The following is a 19,149-nucleotide window of genomic DNA, read 5'->3' on the forward strand; positions in this document are numbered from 1 at the left end:
TTCTCCGACGAAGTTAACAATAGAAAAGTTAGGATTATCTATGAATTACTAAGTGAAAATTAAATTAATTTAAAGGAAAGATGGAGGTTGACCTGAGGATTGAAGTGGAGGGTTTTGATTGGCCGCCGGCGCTCCAGTGATCCACAGTCCATGTTGAGGTCTTCAGCTGCTCGGAAAGAGAAATAAGAGAAAGATGTGGAAGAGCGAGAGACTGCGAAAAGAAGAGAGTAAGAGGGGGGTTGAGATTTATATAGAGACGAGGGGGAGAGTGGGGGAGGAGTGGAGTCCCGTGATACACTTAGTTAGAAACTTTTCTTATTGCATTAGGTGTTTATTTTTATTAAAATAAAATTCCTGTAGGTCGCGTTCGAATACCCTTGCGAACGCCTGCATCATGTTCGCAAATACAGAGAACGCATATTGTGCGTTCGAACACGGTCGGGCGAGTTCGAACGCCTGCATCGCGTTTGCACATATAGAGAATATTTTTTGGTGCGTTCGAACGTGATTGGGCACATTCGAACGCGATCGGGCACATTCAAACGCGATCGGGCGCATTCGAACGCGATCGACGCGAATGTTCTAGAATTAGGGTTTCATATTGTTTTAGGACTTGTTGACTAGCCTCTATATATATGTGGATGACAGTCAACTTCATTACGATATTAGATTATTGATTTCTTGCATCCTATCTTCTCTCTATACTTCTCCCTCCTCCCTTTTCACCATTCTTCCATCTCTACTGTTCGCAAGGTTTCTCCTAACTTCTAATTTCCCTCGACTGTCGAGCCCCCCTCTTCTTTGGGATCTTGACCACTTCGTTCCCTTCGTCTATATCCCTTAATCACATTCACTATCCACCTTCATCTCCATACCCATCTATAACCCTAACATCCACTCCATCCGTCACCATCACCATCACCATCACCCACGTTATTCCGTATTTTCGTCCCTACTACAGTTTGAATCTATGAAGGGCATAAATAAGAAAGTTGTAGATTATGAATTATGGATCTAACCCAATTGGTATGATAATTTTATAACTATCGAAAAATATTTGACGAATATTTTCCCATGGTTGCGCAGACTGATTCTTGTAATACATCCAGATCTTGAAGGAATCGTTGTGTAGCCTATCCTTGGTTCAAAAACTTATCAATTAGTATCAAAGCTTATCAACATAGCTTATCAATTAGTATCAGAGCCAAGTTAATATCAAACCTCCATTAATGGTTGAAACAATGAAGATGACATCAACAAGAAGATCTATGGAGAGCACACCGACAAGGGAGGACTCAATCCATGATAACCCTAACTGTGAGACTGATTCCTTTGGAGCGACCACGGTAGGACCGAGTCAACCAACATCAATGAGTGCCAATATGGATGAACTTAGGGGCATGTTTCATACATTGATGCATAGAGTTGACTCAATTCAAAAGGATCACAATGATTTCAAGAAATATATCATGAACCGATTTGATTCGTTATCTCCTCGATGACGATCGTAGTTTCAAGAAGGACCGGCAGTGGGACCTCATCGATCTAATACCTCACAGGTCCAGGTGCGTCATGCAAGTGCCAATGATTCCCTCTTACCTATGCCCACACATCATTCCCTCCCTCCGTTGCAAAACCCAAGACTGGCGGTGGTGGAACCCAAAAGGAGTGCGGCACTAGTGCGCTTCATCGATGAGGAGAATTGACACTTTGAGAATGATATTGATCCCTTTGGAGATGGTAATGGACGTGCTTGAGGATTTAAAGAGGGTGATCAACATGCACAAGGGTTTAGACCTGAACCAAGGATCTTTCGCGAACTCGATAATGCTATTCGGGGGAGAACCGCACCCTTGGACTTTCCAAATTTCCAAGGCAGTGATCCAACGGATTGGGTGTTTCAAGTTGAATAATATTTTAATTGTCAAGGTACAACGGAAGATGCAAAAGTCCAGATGGCAAGCTTTCACCTCCAAGGAACGGCATTGCAATCATATAGATCGATTCTTCGTGGTGGTGGATTTACCAGATGGGCTGATTTTTGTAGAAGGATTACATGTAGATTTGAGACTGCGGCATATGAAGATTTTGTTGCCACATTAAGCAAAATGGTTCAAAGGATGACCGTATTGGAGTACTAAGCTGAGTTTGAGAGAGTTAGTAGTCGTTGTGAGCCACCTTGGCCCGAACCGACATTAATGAGCACATTTATTTTAGGGCTGTGGGATAAGATTCAGGAAGATTTTCGTGCTATTTGTCCCACTACTCTTGAGGAGGCCTTGAGGATGAAGCAAAAACATAAGACTCTAAAGATGGCAGCGAAAATTAATTGGGGCAACCGAGATGGACGGTTTGCACCTAGAATGCCGGCTGAAAATTCTGCGGTTTTAAAAATAGCAGCTGCGAGTACTAGACCACGACCACCTTTGAGACTTTCTTTTGATATTAGAGGAGACACAAAACCCCCTGTTCGAACTCTCACACCTGCCCAGGTGGAGGAGCGAAGAGCGAAGGGCCTTTACTTTCTATGTGATGAACGTTTCACCCCCGGTCATCGGTGTTCTAAACCGATCCGGAGTGTGATGCTTATCGGCAATCTTGAGGAGGATGATGAGGTTGTTGATGATGGAGAGTATCTAGAGGAGGTCCATGAGGAGACCGTTGAGGAGGGCGTGGAGGAAGATATCCAAGCTAAAATATCGATGCATGTATATTTGGGTACTTTCGCGCTGAGGACGTTATGAGTAGATGGACTCGTTAGAAAGCATTGTGTGCACATTTTCATCGATTCGGGGAGTACACACAATTTTCTAGATGAGAGGTTAGTGAGGAGATTGGGTTTGGATGCCGAGCTGACCACGGGATTTGACATTGCTATTGAAGACGGCATGAAGCTTAAGGCTGAGAGCTTGTGTCACCGGGTCAATATACGGGTGCAAGGACACGACATCATTGTGGACTTGTATACATTGGCGTTGCGAGGAGCGGACATTATTTAGTGCTTAGTGGTTATAGAGTTTGGGACCCGTCACATTTGATTTCTAGAGTATGTGGATGGAATTTAAACAAGGAAATAAAGATGTGCGGTTCGATGGCGTTTGGTCTTCGCCGATTCCTACGATGCAGCCTATGATGGGGCTGCCTTGTGCGGAGGATTTGAGCTATCTTCTTCAGTTAGGACTAGCAGGAGATGAGCCTCAAACGAGTTCAGGTACTACCATAGGAGTTGCCACCGATAGGAGCGGCGGACCATCGCATAGAGATTATACTCGGGGCTGCACCGACGAACGTGAGGCCATATCGGTATCTGCATATGCAAAAAGAAGTTATCTCAAAAATGGTAGCCGAGATGTTGGAGCAAAGCCTCATACAACCAAGTCATAGCTCATATTCATCCCCCGTACTTTGGGTGCAAAAAAAAGATGGGACATAGCGTTTTTATGTCGATTATCGAGCACTAAACGCTACTACCGTCAAGGACCAGTATTCTATTCTAGTTATCAAGGAGTTGCTGGACAAGATTGTAGCGGCGACTATATTTAATAAGCTTGACTTGAGGGCCGGGTATCATCAAATTAGAGTTCACCCGACGGATGTGCACAAAACTGCATTTTAGACTCCGAGCGGGCATTACAAGTTTCGAGTGATGCCTTTTGGTCTCACCAATGCTCCAGCTACCTTTCAAGGCCTCATGAATGATATATTTTGGCCTCTCTTGTGAAGGTATGTCTTGATATTTTTTGACGATATTTTGGTGTATAACTGGACTGAATTGGAGCATTGGCGGCATTTAGAGGACGTGCTGAATTTGTTGAAGCAAAACCAACTGAAGATCAAAAGTCTAAGTGCCTATGGGGAGTACTACAAGTGGAGTATTTATGCCACATCATTTCAGTGGATGGTGTAGCGGCGGATCCTCAAAAGGTTGCATGTATGACCGTTTGGCCTATTCCTACTACTACCAACGGATTGAAAGGATTTTTGGGGCTGACCGGATATTATCGACGCTTTATTGCCGGATATGACAAGATCTTTTCTCCTCTCACTTCTTTATTGAAGAAAGACTCTTTTAGATGGACGGATGAAGCCACTTCAGCCTTTAAAAAACTAAAAACAGCAATGACGACGACACCCGTTCTAGCCGTACTAGACTTCACCAAGGAGTTCATTATGGAATGTGATGCGTCGGGTGTTGGCATAGGAATTGTACTTATGCAAGGAGGACGTCCCATAGCCTTTCTTAGTAAGAATTTGTCACAAAAATCTCGGCAATTATCAACTTATGAGAGAGAGATATTGGTAATTCTGCATGCGGTGACAAAGTGGAGGCCTTACTTGATTGATAGACGATTCATTATCCGAACCGATCAAAGGAGCATTCCATACTTTATGGGACATCATACATACTCCGGCACAGTAGTGATGGGTCACAAAATTGCTAGAATATGATTATGAAATCCAATACAAGAAGGGAACGGAAAATAGAGTAGCGGATGCACTATCGCACCAACCCGATACCGCCAAGCTTACAACCTATTCGTCTCCTACCTTTCCCTTTTTGACAAGCTGAGGTATGCATGTACATCTGACCTAGATATTTTGAGATTGTTGTAGGAGGTGATGGAGGATCCGGAGCGCCATCTAGAGTTTGAAAATCGAGACGGTTTGCTGCTGGACCGCGGATGCATTCGAGTGCCCGCAAATGATTGATTAAGGCAGAAATTGTTGGAGCACTTCCACCACACTCCATAGACTAGTCATGAGGGTGTCTTGAGGACTTATAGGAGGATATCTCAGAGTTGCACATGGCCAGGATTGAGGGAGTTTTGTCCGTGCTTGCGAAGTCTGTCAAAGGGCTAAGGCAACCAAATTAAAATTGGCCGGATTACTTCAGCCTTTACCTATACCGGACCGTATTTGGGAAGACATTTCTATGGATTTCATAGAGGGTCTTCCGCTGGTACGTGGTTATTCTGTTATTTTTGTAGTGGTTGACAGATTGAGCAAGTATGCACACTTTTCGACATTGTCACATTCGTTTTCTGCTAAGTCGGTGGTTGAAATTTTTGTTAGAGATATTGCTCGGTTACATGGCATGCCACGCATGATTGTCTCGGATCGTGATCATATATTTATGAGTAAATTTTGGACTGAGTTTTTCAGATTGTAGGGGACTCGATTGAACTTCAGTTCGGCCTACCATCTGCAAACGGACGACCAAACCGAGGTGGTCAATCGAGGCATTGAGCAGTACTTGAGGTGCTTTGTCGGAAAGATGCTAAGACGATGGTTGGAGTTCTTACCATAGGCGGAGTGATCCTACAACACCGCTTACCATAGCAGCATTAGCATGACTCCATTTGAGGTGGTGTATGGACGCACGGCTCCGACGTTACGCACTTATGATCTAGTGGCATCTGCAGATCGGACGGAGGTGGACTTAGCTTTGATGGATAGAGACACCATATTGAGGAGGTTGCATGCTTATCTTAAACTTGCTCAAAATTGCATGAAACAAGTTTATGATCGTAGCCATAGGGAGCAGGAGTTTGACATCGGTAGTTGAGTGTTTGTGAGGGTGCAACCTTATGGATCGATTCTACCAGAGCCATTGGAGGAGATAGAGATCGCAGAGCCAGTTTGAGTACTTGCTAGACGTTGATAACGACATGGTACCATATTGAAGATGGAGATTCTAGTGGAGTGGCTTAGTAAGCCATCTGATGAGGCGACATGGGAGTTGGAGACTGATATCTTGGAGCGTTTCCCTGACTTTTCACCTTGAGGACAAGGTGGGGGAAGCGTGGTGGGCTGATACACTTAGTTAGGAACTTTTCTTATTGCATTAGGTGTTTATTTTTATTAAAATAAAATTCATGTAGGTCGCGTTCGAACGCAGGAGGGGTCGCGTTTGAACGCCCTTGCGAACGCCTGCATTAGGTTCGCAAATATAGAAAATGCATATTGTGCGTTCGAATGCGGTCGGGCGAGTTTGAATGCCCGCGTTCGAATGCCTGCATCGCGTTCGCACATACATAAAATGTCTTTTGGTGCGTTCGAACACGATCGGGCGCGTTCGAACGCGATCGATGGGAAGGTTATAGAATTAGGGTTTTATATTATTTTAGGACTTGTTGGCTAGCCTCTATATATATGTGGATGGCAGCCAACTTCATTATGCTATTAGATTATTGATTTTTTGCCTCCTATCTTCTCTCTAGACATCTCCCTCCTCTCTCTTCATCATCCTTCCACCTCTACCATTGGCAAAGTTTCTCCTAACTTCTAATCTCCTTCGACTATCGAGCCCCCTTCTTCTTTGGGATCTCGACCACTTCGTTCTCTTCGTCTATCTCCTTTAATCACATCCACCATCTACTTTCATCTCCGTACCCATCCATAACCCTAACATCCACTCCACCTATCACCACCACCATCACCCACATTATTCTGTGTTTTTATCCCTGCTACAGTACGAGTATGTGAATGGCGTAAATACGAAAGTTGTAGATCAGAAAGTTATGGATCTAACCCAATTGGCTTCGTAATTTTCTGATTATCAGAGAATATTTGACAAATATTTTTCCACAGTCGCGCAGACCGATTCCTGTAATACATTCAAATCTTGAAGGAATCGTTGCGTAGCTTATCTTTGGTTCAAGAACTTATCAATTGATATCAGAGATTATCAAAGTAGTATCAGAACCTATCATTCGGCTCCACTCCGGCACCTTTCTCTCCCACCTCTCGCAACTAACTGCGAGAAGTGATGTCGCGTGCGCTAATTTTTTTTTTTTTTAAAGTTGTGGGTGTTACAGTACTACTACTAATGCAACTCACTCTTCAATTTAATGCAAATTTGCAAAGCAAAATCTAAATCAGAATCTCTTGGCAAAAATTATTTTGCAAATAGATGGTAAAATCTCCATGCAAATTCCATCTATGCGAACAATGTAAATCTTCAAATCTAGAGGTAACCGGGAGTACAAATTTCCAATGCAAAGACAGAGCATCCATACTCACGTGTTGCAAGAGAATCAACGCTTCACAAGAGAATAATAACAATTACAAAAAATAATGAGTTTTAGAAGATTCTTCTTCTCCCTCTTAAGAATATCCAAGGCATAATCTTTCACATTCTGTCTTAGGTTAGATTTCACAAGCTCTAAAAGAAAATCCATTTCTTTCTATTTCTCTTTTTATTTTACTTTCTTATTTTCTTTTTTATGTACGTGTGTAGGTCCCGCTCTCGTAAAGTGCGACGCCCAAACCCATGTTTTAGCTTTCTTCTGAAGAATCCCATAAAAAAGAGAAAAAGAAAGCTTTCTGACTCATCTTTTATGTGTTGTGATTGTGATGGAGAATAGCAGTTGTGAGGTGTAGTGGCTGAAAAAGAGTCTATCGATTGCTAAATTGTAACTGTCATTATCCTTTAACCGACACTAGTGGAGATTTGGTGATAGATTAATTTTAGATAACTTAAGCCGTATCTGCTTAGTGCCTAACCTTCACTTATTTGCAAATTAACTTTCCATTATTTCTGAATATAATTAAATATATTTTACCTTCATGTATTTTGATATATAATTAATTACTTTACTTCTATACTTATTCTTGTATCGTTTAATTTTTTTATACTTTTTGATATACGGTTTTCTTCTTAATTAACAATGTCAATGGCTTTGGCTTTCGAAAAAGCTCGACCAACTATTTGTCCACTGTTTCTTAACTTTTATGAACTAGAATACCCTTATATCATGATATATAAACTATGAATAAATTAAAACACAGCTCTAATTAAGTAAAATGAACAAGAAATGAGTGTTGCAATTGAAACAAAAATCCTTCTTCTATAATATATTATCGTTTATAAATAAGAAATGAGCTATTTTGATCATTTTAAATATTCTAGTTACGATGTAACTTAACCATTATAAATATAAATGAAAGGAGTATTATAGATGTATAAATCTTTTATTCGTGTTGAATGCTTATAATTCGGGCATAGAGTTATACTTTATATTTTCTTTTATTATTCAATCCTCTTATTTTTATTTTATTATCTCAAAAGCATCGCAATTTAAGTTCAAATTTGACAGTAATTGGTAAATCTAAAGGGGCCAAATTTTTATAACAAGAAATAAAAAATAAAATGCCGAAGTTAAATTAACTCATCTATGTGATAATATTCATATTAGGCAAACTACAACGACAGGGTTGAGATAGACTCTGTAGGGTAAAGTTGGAAAAATATGCACCAACATTAATTAGACTTTATTGTTTGAGAGCAGGCATAGATTAGTTTGTTGAGTAACTGATGTGGGTCGGCCTAGAAAAAAACATTTGAATTTTGTAAGACTATTTGCCCTCGATTTCGAATTCAGCAGCTCTATTTTCCAATTTTGAGAAATTAAATCTGGAGCTAGCTCAACCGGGAAACCGATGGATCCCAAATTCTGGTGTCATAAAATTTCACAATTAATATATCAATTTCTAAGCTACTTTAAAGTGATCAAGAACAAGCAACCACCATTGATGTAAGGGATTGCCCCCCTGATAAGCTCTTCGCTTCAAGCATTTTGCTCACCAGCAGCTTCCACTTCACCTCATCCTTCTTGTTCTGGCTCCTCGTCCTCTCCTTGAAATCCCTACAATCACCACCATTCATTTCATCAACAAAAATTATCTATCCGGACTAAGAATCCAACTACATTATATTCTTCTGGTACCTGCAAAGAGGAACCTTGCAGCTATCTGTCTGAGTGCAGAGCTGAGAGTGGAGCTCAAGAAGCTGCCACATCCTCTTGCAGTGCATGCAGTTTCCGGTCACTCGGTTCTTGCAGCCGGCGAAGTGGCGGACGAGCGCCTCCAGCCCTTTGCAGGCCGGGAAGTTGCACGGCGCGGTGCTCGCCTCGAGGACCTTGTCGTGGGGCCCTATCGTCCGGCAGCCGTCTCGGCAGATGTGAACGAGAGCCTCCATTGCCTCATGAAGCCGGAGATATATCTTCCTTTCTTCCAACTTCTTCGACCTCTCGCTCTTTCTCTGCCAACATGTAGGAAAAGCAAATTAACTTTTAAAATTTTAGGAGAAAAGCTTTGGAATATATATCATCGCGCGCAAGAACTCACCGAATCGTCGTCGACGACCGACTCTAGCAGCTCCGTTTCGAGGCTGGGGTTGCTTTGCTTCATCACTTTCCACCCTTCGGACCCGGACACGGCCTTGAAATCCTTCACGACCATGCGGTGGCAGAGCAGCGACAACCGCGGCGCATCACAGAGCCGCGCGAGCTGCAAGACGTCGACGACGTTCTCGGTGGTCAGGAGGCTCTTCTCCACTTGCTGCATGCACAAACGTTTCAACGTTGGGACGACGAACACATGCGACAGCACGAGCAGGTGTAGCACGAACTGGTTCATGTCTTCTTGCTCGTAGCTAGAAACAATGGCACACAAGGATCAGCTCGATGGTGCTCATGATTTTTAGTTGAGCAAGAGATGATCGAGGGAGTTGTTAATTACTTAATTACCATGACGAGTAGAGGAAGCGAAGGAAGACGCGCACGGAATCGTGAGGTACACCTCTTATGGCGATGGCTTTTCGGCGACTTCTGCGGTGCTTTGATTGCTTCAGCATGCTCTTCATCACCGGAGAAGCCATGCCCTGCCACTTCACAATATTAGTTACTCTAGGGAAATTATATAGCCATGTTGGTCCAGATGTATATTTAATCATTCTTTTTCGTTCCTTACTTGAATTGAAATTAAATCAATTCAAGCTTGATTCTCAATTTAGGCTTGATCAGAGCACCAGAGAACAATTATTTTTTATATTTTATACTCTTAACACAGTTTATATTTATATCATGCCAGAACAAGAGGTAGTCAAACTCACAAGAATGCTGCCATGAGCTGGGATGATCCCATCATTGGTATGGACATGGACATCTGCTCGATAGCCTTCGTCGAAGAGCCTATTCCACAAATCCCTCATCGACTCTGCTACCACACAGCATCTGCTCTTCGACAGTCCATCACGAGAAGTACGTCTATCATTGCGACCTAGAAAAGGCGGCGGCGCCACCGGCGATGACCCTTGAACTCGAGTTGCCCTTCCCTCTATCATGCCTTCCTTCTCAATTTGCCTACATATATATATATATATATATGGGACATTAGAACAAATGAAGATTATTGAATAGATTATTAAAAAGATTATCAACAAAAATTCCTTAATTTTGTCTCATTATTATTATTATTATTCAAACTTTATCATATTGATATATATTTTTTTTCCAATCCTTATTATTCTTTTAATTGCCTCCAAATACACTTTGTTGATTTAATTAATTGACGATAACCATATAGATGAATTATTAACTACATATATGTAAAGGAGTTTTCATACTTGTATAATGTTTTAAAGTTAAGGTAAAACTTTATTACAGAACAAGATTTTAAAAGTAATAAAATATTGTTAAGTGAATAGTATTTTAGAATATTTTTAAAGCATTAAAAGTAAAACAAATAGGTCAAATGAACATGGCTTTTAAGTGTTGCATCTCAAACAAGAACAAACTTGAACAAAAAGAGAAATAAATTTGATTAAAAAATAATAATCAAACTTTTACCTAGAAGTCGTCGGAGACGATGCAATTAAGGCAGCTTCCAGTACAAGAATGGCACTAATCAAATGAATGTATATTTGAATGTAGGTTAATAATAAATTTTGACGGTGGTATCAGAGAGGAAGCGAGAGATTTGAAGGTTGGTGAGATCTCCTCTAATATCCTTGAACCCAATGGTTGAAGCTTTTTTAACAACAAAGCGTTCCTTTCTCTATCCTGGGTTTTATCTGGTGACGCGCATCTCAAAGCAGCGATTCAGACGCTGGACCAACCGTTGGGAAGTTATAACAACGGCCCCGAGAGCTGGATTCTGGTAAACTTCCCGTCTCTTTGGGACTTGATTACTTGATACTACCCTTACCCTCTTTCTTGTCTGCTCTTATCTCGCTGCTGTAACGGCTCTAACGGCTGTTGGTGGAAAGGAAATGGTGTCAATCCAGCCCTTCAATGGAGAAAAAAATAATTCTCCTGGCAGTTAGGAATAGTAGTTATCATTAAGTCACATTCTTTTCTTTTATTATTAAAGAACTCTGGATTAATATATTGTACTTTTATGAATCTCATAGCTCCTCTAGATCGATATTAAAGGCATTTATACCATGCATGGGTTTAGTAGAGGTGCTCATGGATCAGGTCGGGCTTGGCTTAGTTCCGGACTAATTTTGGACCGAACCTATTAGGGTTGGACCCGGATATATATATATATATATATATGTTGTATGCATCTCAATTGCAGGCGGATGATCGGGTTAGACCCAATGGATGGCTAATTCTTATTAGAAATAGAATAAAATCTAGTTAGGGTCAGGTTGGGCTTGGACAAGTCTTATAACAGAAGCTAATCTAATAGGTTTCTATTACAAAGATTCGATTCCTATTTATGGGGATCAAATAAAATTCGTAGATAAACTCAGAATCAATATGATTCCTGGATGAATACAGAACCAAATATAATATCTAGATAAATACAAAACAAAGCAACACTGACTAAACTACCAAACAAATAGATTATTCCTATGCAAACCTCGTCTACCCTCGTTTTGGCACCTTTCTTCGATCCACCCAATCTTGTAAGGAGAGAGATATTTGTCTGTTTTCAATGCCATTACGCGGACCAAGGCTGAAGAGACGAAGGTTTCTGGAGTTAGAATTAGACATGCAACTGTGAATCTCAAAGCTACTCCTATTGTGGTTTTCTAGTCGTTACACATTCGCAGAGGAAATATACATTTATCTATGAATTTTCGTGCTGGTTGGCATAGCTCCATACTTATTGTGCTAATGAGTTATCAGTACTAATACAGGAGAAGTGTGAACTGAGCATTACTTACTTTAAAATAATTTAATTTCGAGTCTCTTTTGATACCTCTTCGCATTTTGATACTTAATTAATATACATTATACTTAAAACTCTATAGAAATCAAAGAAAACTTTAGTTTCCCCTAACTTATTTGTCCCCAACAAAAGAGATCTAAGAAAAATTGAGAGAAAATATGATATTAGAATCTAATTGCATATGTTACATTATATAGGTAAAGATTTAAACTTAGCTTCTAAAATCTACTTACACTGCGCTGAGCCAAAGTCAGTATGCCCAGTGCCACTAGGACTGCTATCCGGAAAGAAGTCAATGAATACTCCGTTCGAAAAATAAAATGTAACGAGGAAGAAGATCAAGAGGCAATAACATGCAATCCAGGTGAAAGGTACACTGCAAAGTAGAAAGAATTTTGGTGTATCACATGAGGATTGCTTTTTGAGTTCATACATGTTTGATATAAAGAATAATTTATCAAGTTAATAAACATAGGTTTCTAAGATAAAAAATGATAATAAAGAAACAATTCAAGCAAAAGGAGGAAGCAGAAAGAAACTTCTGTAGGAAATTTCATCCTTCTGAAAGAGAAACTAATTACAGAGTCAGAATGGCATGAATAAGTAAAAATGCACTTCAAAGATCATGAGGCGCAAACTATATATTGGAAAATAATATCTGTACATGGATGCTAATCAGACATGAGTCTTTCGTGGTCTTCCCCATCAATAAATCAGTAGTTCCTCTAGAAAGGTCAAGAAAGCATACAAATAATCTCCATGATCGCTGTTTGGATCCCTGGTTGGATCCCTGGTCAGTTATTCACTTCGACTTACAGGAATCAATTTGACGGCAGCAGCAACCGGCATACTGAGGAATCCAATGAGAACACAAACTAACCACTCTGAAAGTGTAAGAGGAGTAGTGTTTGCGAAATCTCCAAGGAATTCAACAATTATGAATTGAAAGATAACGGTGCTAGTAATAACACCCATAAACACGTAGTTCTCTAACATGCCTTGGAAGACATCGATCTTCTCCATTTCTCTTGAGCTGATCTCGTTGAAGACCTGCAAAAGAAGCCTCAAATATTAGTGGAATCAGGAATCAACTACTCTAGCTTTTTGCATTATGAACCGTATGTCACACTGTACTTTATTGGAGTCATGAAGTTATACAGCTTGAGAATTAGTCTTCCAGCTTTAGAGAAGTAATATCAGGTAAATCTTTCTTGTATTCTGAAATTATTGGATTACGACACAACTGACTTTTCATTCGATGAAATATCTTTCAATGTTTTAAGGAGATTAATGCATAATGAGGACCCCATTAGGTTGAACCATTTTTCAGCAATGGCTTTAAGGCTCATAATTTTGCCTAGCATAAATAATCAGATAATAGTGTATTTGATTTGAGCAAAATATTATTCAAATTAGTATATGAAAATAAACAATATGTAAACCCCATTGTCTGTGGTAATTACATTCATTACCTCTCACATTATGCTTGCCAAAGATATTAAAGCCGAAAAAGACTACAAAAAGATAACATCCACACACAAAAAAAAGAATCGATATCATCAATTTACCTGGCAGAAGACAAAAGAATTGAAAATGAGCGTATTTAGTGCAATATCAGAATCAGGGCCTTCAAGTTGAAATAAACCTTTCCCTTCTGTCTGGAGGTACCATATTACACCAAATTGATACAAGGCTTGTCCAAAAATATTCCTCCACATCATGTTGCTGATAAAATTTCCATTTCGTCCAACTGGATCTCTTTTCAACAAGTCATCGTTAGGTGGCTCAGTGGCTAAGGCAAGTGCTCCAAGTGTATCCATGATCATGTTGACCCAAAGCAGCTGGACAGCAGTGAGAGGAGCCTTCCCTAGGTAAGGCAGAAAAAAACGAAAGAATTGTGAGAAAATAATGTTGTAGATCATATAAAAATTTATACAACGGTGTGACAAGATAACCTGTTAAGCAGGCCGAGGAGAAATTTACAATCAGAGCAACCACATTAACAGTCAGCTGAAACTGCACAAACTTCTGAATATTTGTATATACAGATCGTCCCCATTTAGCCACAGTAACGATAGTAGAAAAATTGTCATCAAGAATAATAACATCAGCACTTTCTTTTGCCACCTGAGACCAAATATGAAGCACTATATTGCAGTTACATGTATACATGCATGAAAGCTTTCTAAAGAAGAATCCAATCATAATTTTACAGCTTTATTTTCATGGTTATAATCAGGAGTTGGATTTGAGTTAAGATTTCAAGAGCATAAATGTAGTAATTTAGTACAAAACAGAAGGCAACATACATAGAGAAATTTAGCTTGAAATGCCAGAAGTTTTATGCTGACAGAGTCTGATATATTAAATACAAAGAAGATGTATCTGCTTATATAACCATGAATGCCATTATCAAATGATGTACTCTTTAGTGCACAAAATGATATAAAGAAGCATGAAGAGAGAAAAAAGGAAACATGTTGATAAAGTAAGCTACTTTCTCGCAATCAAGCTGCTAAGCATAAAAGATACAATTGATATTCCAAAATATTACATGACTAGGAGGGTTGCAAAAAGAATTACATGTTACAATTTTTGAATTTTTGTATTATCCCAAAACAAGTATGCTCCTTGGAGTTAATTTGATTAAATATTGTTACCTCAGTTCCTGCAATACCCATTGCAAGTCCGATATCTGCCTCACGAAGCGCCGGAGCATCATTTGTACCATCGCCAGTCACAGCAACTACTTCATTAAACATGGTGCGCAAATTCTTTACTAAGGTATATTTATCCAATGGTGAAGATCTTGCCATAACCTGATGAGCAGATACATTAGTAATCTCCAGGAATATTTTCACAAGTAGAGGAATATACTGATTTAAGTAATAAAACCTGAAGTCTTGGAATCAGATCATTTAATTCTTCTGGAGTCTTCATTCTGAATTCTGAACCTTCAATAGCCACCCCATCATCAGTGAGGATACCACATTCCTGGGCAATAGCCTTTGCTGTATTTATGTTGTCACCTGTAACCATCCTCACAGAAATCCCAGCAGATCTACAAATCGCAACTGACTCCTTCACACCTGGTCTGACAGGATCCTTAATACCTACAATTCCAATACAGATGTATCCATCAACTGGAAGTTGTTCTTCTGGTGAGAAGCCATTTTCAATTTCCATATAGGCGAGACAGAGTGTACGAAGTGCTTCTTTGGCAAAAATGTCAATTGTATCCTTTAGATGACTGGCTGCCGATTTATCAAGGGCAACAACTTTACCTGCAGAGTCTAGAACTTTATCACAAGAAGCCAATATAATTTCTGAAGCACCTTTACAATGTGCACGATATCCTCCTTGTGGAAGTTTGATGACCACGCCCATTCTCTTCTTCAGAGAATTGAAAGGATCAACTTTAATAAGACTACTTTCCTGACGCACAGCCTGAAAATTTCCACCTAAGGACAAAGCAAATTCCAACAAGGCAGTCTCGGTTGGTGTTCCAAGAATTTCAAGCTTTCTATCTTGATTCATCACAATTTCACCACCAGTGTTATAAAATATGGACTGTAGTAGAGTATCCATCACAGAATCTGGAATCTTGGAGCAAATACTATTAGCTTCCCTATAATCGGTCAATTCAGTAATCTTTCCACATATGCAAGCCTTCACAACTGTCATTTGGTTGGTTGTTAGGGTTCCTGTCTTATCACTACAAATAGAAGTAGCTGAGCCCATAGTCTCACAAGCAGCAAGTTGGCGAACAAGTGCTTTGTCATTCATCATCTTTTTCATTGCAAAAGCAAGGCTCAGAGTCACAGCTAATGGCAGCCCTTCAGGAACTGCAACCACAACTATAGTAACTGCAATAGCAAAAAATTCCAGAAGTCTTAATACATCATCTCCAGACCAGATCATGTATGAACCATCTTGAAACTTATGTCTTATTAGGCCTTCAGCTAGGACTGTAAATGTCAGCACAGCAAAAAATAAACCAATTTTCCCTATAACTGATGCTACTCCATTCAATCTTACCTGTAATGGAGTCTCATCATCTCCACCTTCACTCACTGTCTCCATCAATTTACCCCATTGGGTTCTCATGCCAACAGTAGTCACCAACATTTTACAAGATCCATCTTGCACCTTAGTTCCAGATAATAGAAAAGGATTTTCTGAATTTACAATGACAGGTTCACTCTCTCCTGTAAGACTTGATTCATTGATTAGCAAAGAGAATCCAGATATGAATAAACCATCAGCAGGGACTTGATCTCCGATAGATAGATGCACGATGTCACCAGGAAGAAGATCATTTATAGAAATCTTCTGCCTGAACCCATCCCTTGTTACTTGAATATATATTTTCTTTTTCTCCCTATCCAAATCTTTGAACTGCAATGATTGCCGGTAGTCACTTGTTGCAGTGACAGAGACAACTAAAAGGATGCTTGCTACAATGCCAAGGCCATCATGGGCACCTTTGGGCCACCCTTCTGTTGTAATACCAACAATCAAGGACACAACAGCACAAAGAGCAAGAATGATAAGGGTCGTGTCTTGAAGTGCTTCCCAAACGAATGACCAAAAGCTCTGTAATTCACTTTCAGCAAACTTATTTATTCCATAAATCTCCTGTCTGTTCTTCAGTCTATCCTCAGTAGTAGCTAGTCCATCAGGTATTGATGTGGAAAGCTTGCTTGCAATACCAAGTACACCTCCATGCCTCTTCAACTTATTCAGATCATGGCCTTCAACTATTGAACCCAATTCATCAGCACATATTTGAAAGCCAGCAGCCTTAACTTCAGAGGGTACAGTGTACTCGCAATGTGATGTAACACCTAAACATGTTTATGGATGTCAAGCTTAACACATAATACACAGCACAAAGTAAAAATTGTGCAATTTCTAACTTGCCGAAAAAAATAAAGATTGACAGAAATTGCCATATTACCCTGTATAAACTCAAGTGCAGCTTTTGAGAATGATACAGAGACCCCCAATTTCTCCTGAAAGACACAGCACTTGCATATCAATCTCACGGAGGAGAAAAGCTTACAGCCTTACATATCCTAAAAAGTAACAAGATTGTTCTACAAACATAGCAATAATAGCATAATAATATCAGACATGTATCTTCTTAGTATTCAGCAAATGGTACAGGAATAGGGGTAGCCCTACTGACAAGTTTATCATGATAGATTTTCAAATGTCAGAACATCAGGATCAACCAGTAATACGTTGTAGCCATTATCGAACCATATTTTATGTTGAAAAGGAGGCAATTATGGTTGCTTACGTTTAGTTCCCTAAAGTGTCAGGTCACTCTCAGGTTTTCCTTTTCTGAAAATATTTTGACCAGATTGTACCTTCAATGCATAAGAATCTAAGCATTGTGACTGACGAAAACTTGATACATGGCATGAGATCTAACTTCTTGTCTTCTGCATTTTTCGGGGTTTGACAGAAATTATCCGCTTCTGACTATAAGAATAGACAATCCACTTTGAATGGTACTGCTAATATAAACAGAGACCTGCAATATAAAAGTGTATCTAAATTTCAGATAAATGGTTCAATGCTTTTAACCGGAATGCTGCATGGACTAAATGTATATGATCTAGACAGCATACAGTGATGTTCTTTAAGACTGAACTTGCAACAAATAAACAAATCTACTTCTAAAATAAACAATTTTGAACCTAAATGTTGTTCCAATCTCTTGATTCTGTTTTTCACATTATTTCTTGTGCATGGTATGGCAACTTTCTTTAACCATCAATTCAATTGGTTTTCAATATCATATCCCAACCTTCAGCTCTTGGTATTGCCATCTGATACTATTTAGAAGGAGAATTTAGTAATTAGATATAGTTGATAGTTCCTCTCTTTTCCTGTAACAGACAAACTTGCCACTGTAGGATTCACATAAATCAGAGCTGCTATTAATCAAATTTCTGATCCAGGATTCAACAATGCCCATCTTCAACAATCACACAAATAAATCTGCATTAACAGTTAAATCGACCAGTAAATGCCTAGAGTCTCTGGTCATAACTAATTAATTATACATCAAACTACACATGAAGTGACAAACTACACTGCACCTACAAACCGAAGAAATCCAAAAACATATAAACCACCTCACTAGTGCCTTTAAACTAGCCAAGAAAAGTAATCGGCATATGTCCAACATAAGGGGAGGGCAAGGACATCAGACCTGGTTGGACCTCTTCACGGTGGCTGTCTCAGGTCCCACTGGCGGTGAAGCTGAAATGGAGCTCTGGGTTCTTGACAATGCCGCAAAAGCTTGCGCCTTTGTTGTAGGGCCTCCTCTGACAAGTGGTTCGGCCTCAAGCCGCAAAAACTATGGTTGAGATAGCTCACCATTCCGGTTCCCTTCCTCCCAAAATCAATTCTTTAGATGACCCCTTGGAATTCTACCGCTACTTGAGGAGGAATAAATAAATGAGATGAAGGTTAATGGCAGTGTGGGGGGCCACAGAACAAAAGCTTGAACACTTGCCTTTGTGGAAAATGGCTAATGCGGCGCTACAAACTTCTTTATTGCGTAGTTTCTCTGGTTAATTAGATCATACCGTTTATTGCCATGATTTCTCTCGAACCAAAACGCATCGACTTTCAAAGACTATTTGATACATCAAACTAGTGCTACAAGCCTCTACGGCATTAACATATCCAGAATCACCAGTAAAACTAGCCGAAATCATAGCAAGAATAAAACTTTATAAGGCCCGAAGCAATTAAAATACATGATCAATATGCGATTGGAATTGGTGGGTACTTCAGGAAAGCCAAGAGTAATTAGAGAGGAAAACAAAAGCAAAAAAAAAAAAAAAAAAAAAACAAAAGAAAAACTTACAGCAAAGATAGAAGAAAAGGAGGAGGCGTGTCTGATCCGTGTGAGAAAGAATACTTCCTTCGGTGGGTAAAGAAAAGGTCTTCTAGTTAGATGATTTCGTCTGCATGGTGAGGTCGGGAAGATGGGACTGGATGATGGCCGGAGGGAGAGCGCCATTGGGAGAGCCATTAGCAGGAGAAGGGCTTGATAGATGATAATTTGAGCGCCACCCAGAGTAGTCAGTATTGGATAATGGACAAAAGTCACACGATGCTATATATTGCTACAATATAAATACTAATTGGTCTTGTAAATTC

The 19,149-nt window shown here is 39.7% G+C and overlaps 2 protein-coding genes across 2 annotated transcripts; both read right to left on the reverse strand.

Annotated features, from left to right (window-relative positions):
- Positions 1-8,161: 8,161 nt before the first annotated feature.
- LOC140786990 (BTB/POZ and TAZ domain-containing protein 4) lies at positions 8,162-10,689 on the reverse strand. Its single transcript, XM_073135715.1, has 6 exons — positions 10,632-10,689; positions 9,896-10,145; positions 9,531-9,664; positions 9,130-9,436; positions 8,730-9,043; positions 8,162-8,648 (listed from the first exon to the last, which is right to left on the reverse strand). The coding sequence occupies exons 2-6, from the start codon at positions 10,124-10,126 to the stop codon at positions 8,513-8,515; spliced, it is 1,122 nt and encodes a 373-aa protein (XP_072991816.1). The 5' UTR covers positions 10,127-10,145; positions 10,632-10,689; the 3' UTR covers positions 8,162-8,512.
- A 1,875-nt stretch (positions 10,690-12,564) lies between these two features.
- On the reverse strand, positions 12,565-18,835 carry LOC140787440 (calcium-transporting ATPase 10, plasma membrane-type-like). The gene is given in 9 exon segments (XM_073136356.1): positions 12,565-13,014; positions 13,533-13,831; positions 13,920-14,091; positions 14,625-14,783; positions 14,860-16,811; positions 16,925-16,979; positions 18,191-18,227; positions 18,229-18,272; positions 18,274-18,835. Coding segments are annotated over 9 exon segments (3,057 nt in total). The 5' UTR covers positions 18,361-18,835; the 3' UTR covers positions 12,565-12,762.
- Positions 18,836-19,149: the final 314 nt, after the last annotated feature.

This window comes from Typha latifolia, chromosome 4 (assembly GCF_019914945.1).
Source record: "Typha latifolia isolate L0001 chromosome 4, TyphaL0001v2, whole genome shotgun sequence".
In the NCBI taxonomy this organism is placed as follows: Eukaryota; Viridiplantae; Streptophyta; class Magnoliopsida; order Poales; family Typhaceae; genus Typha; species Typha latifolia.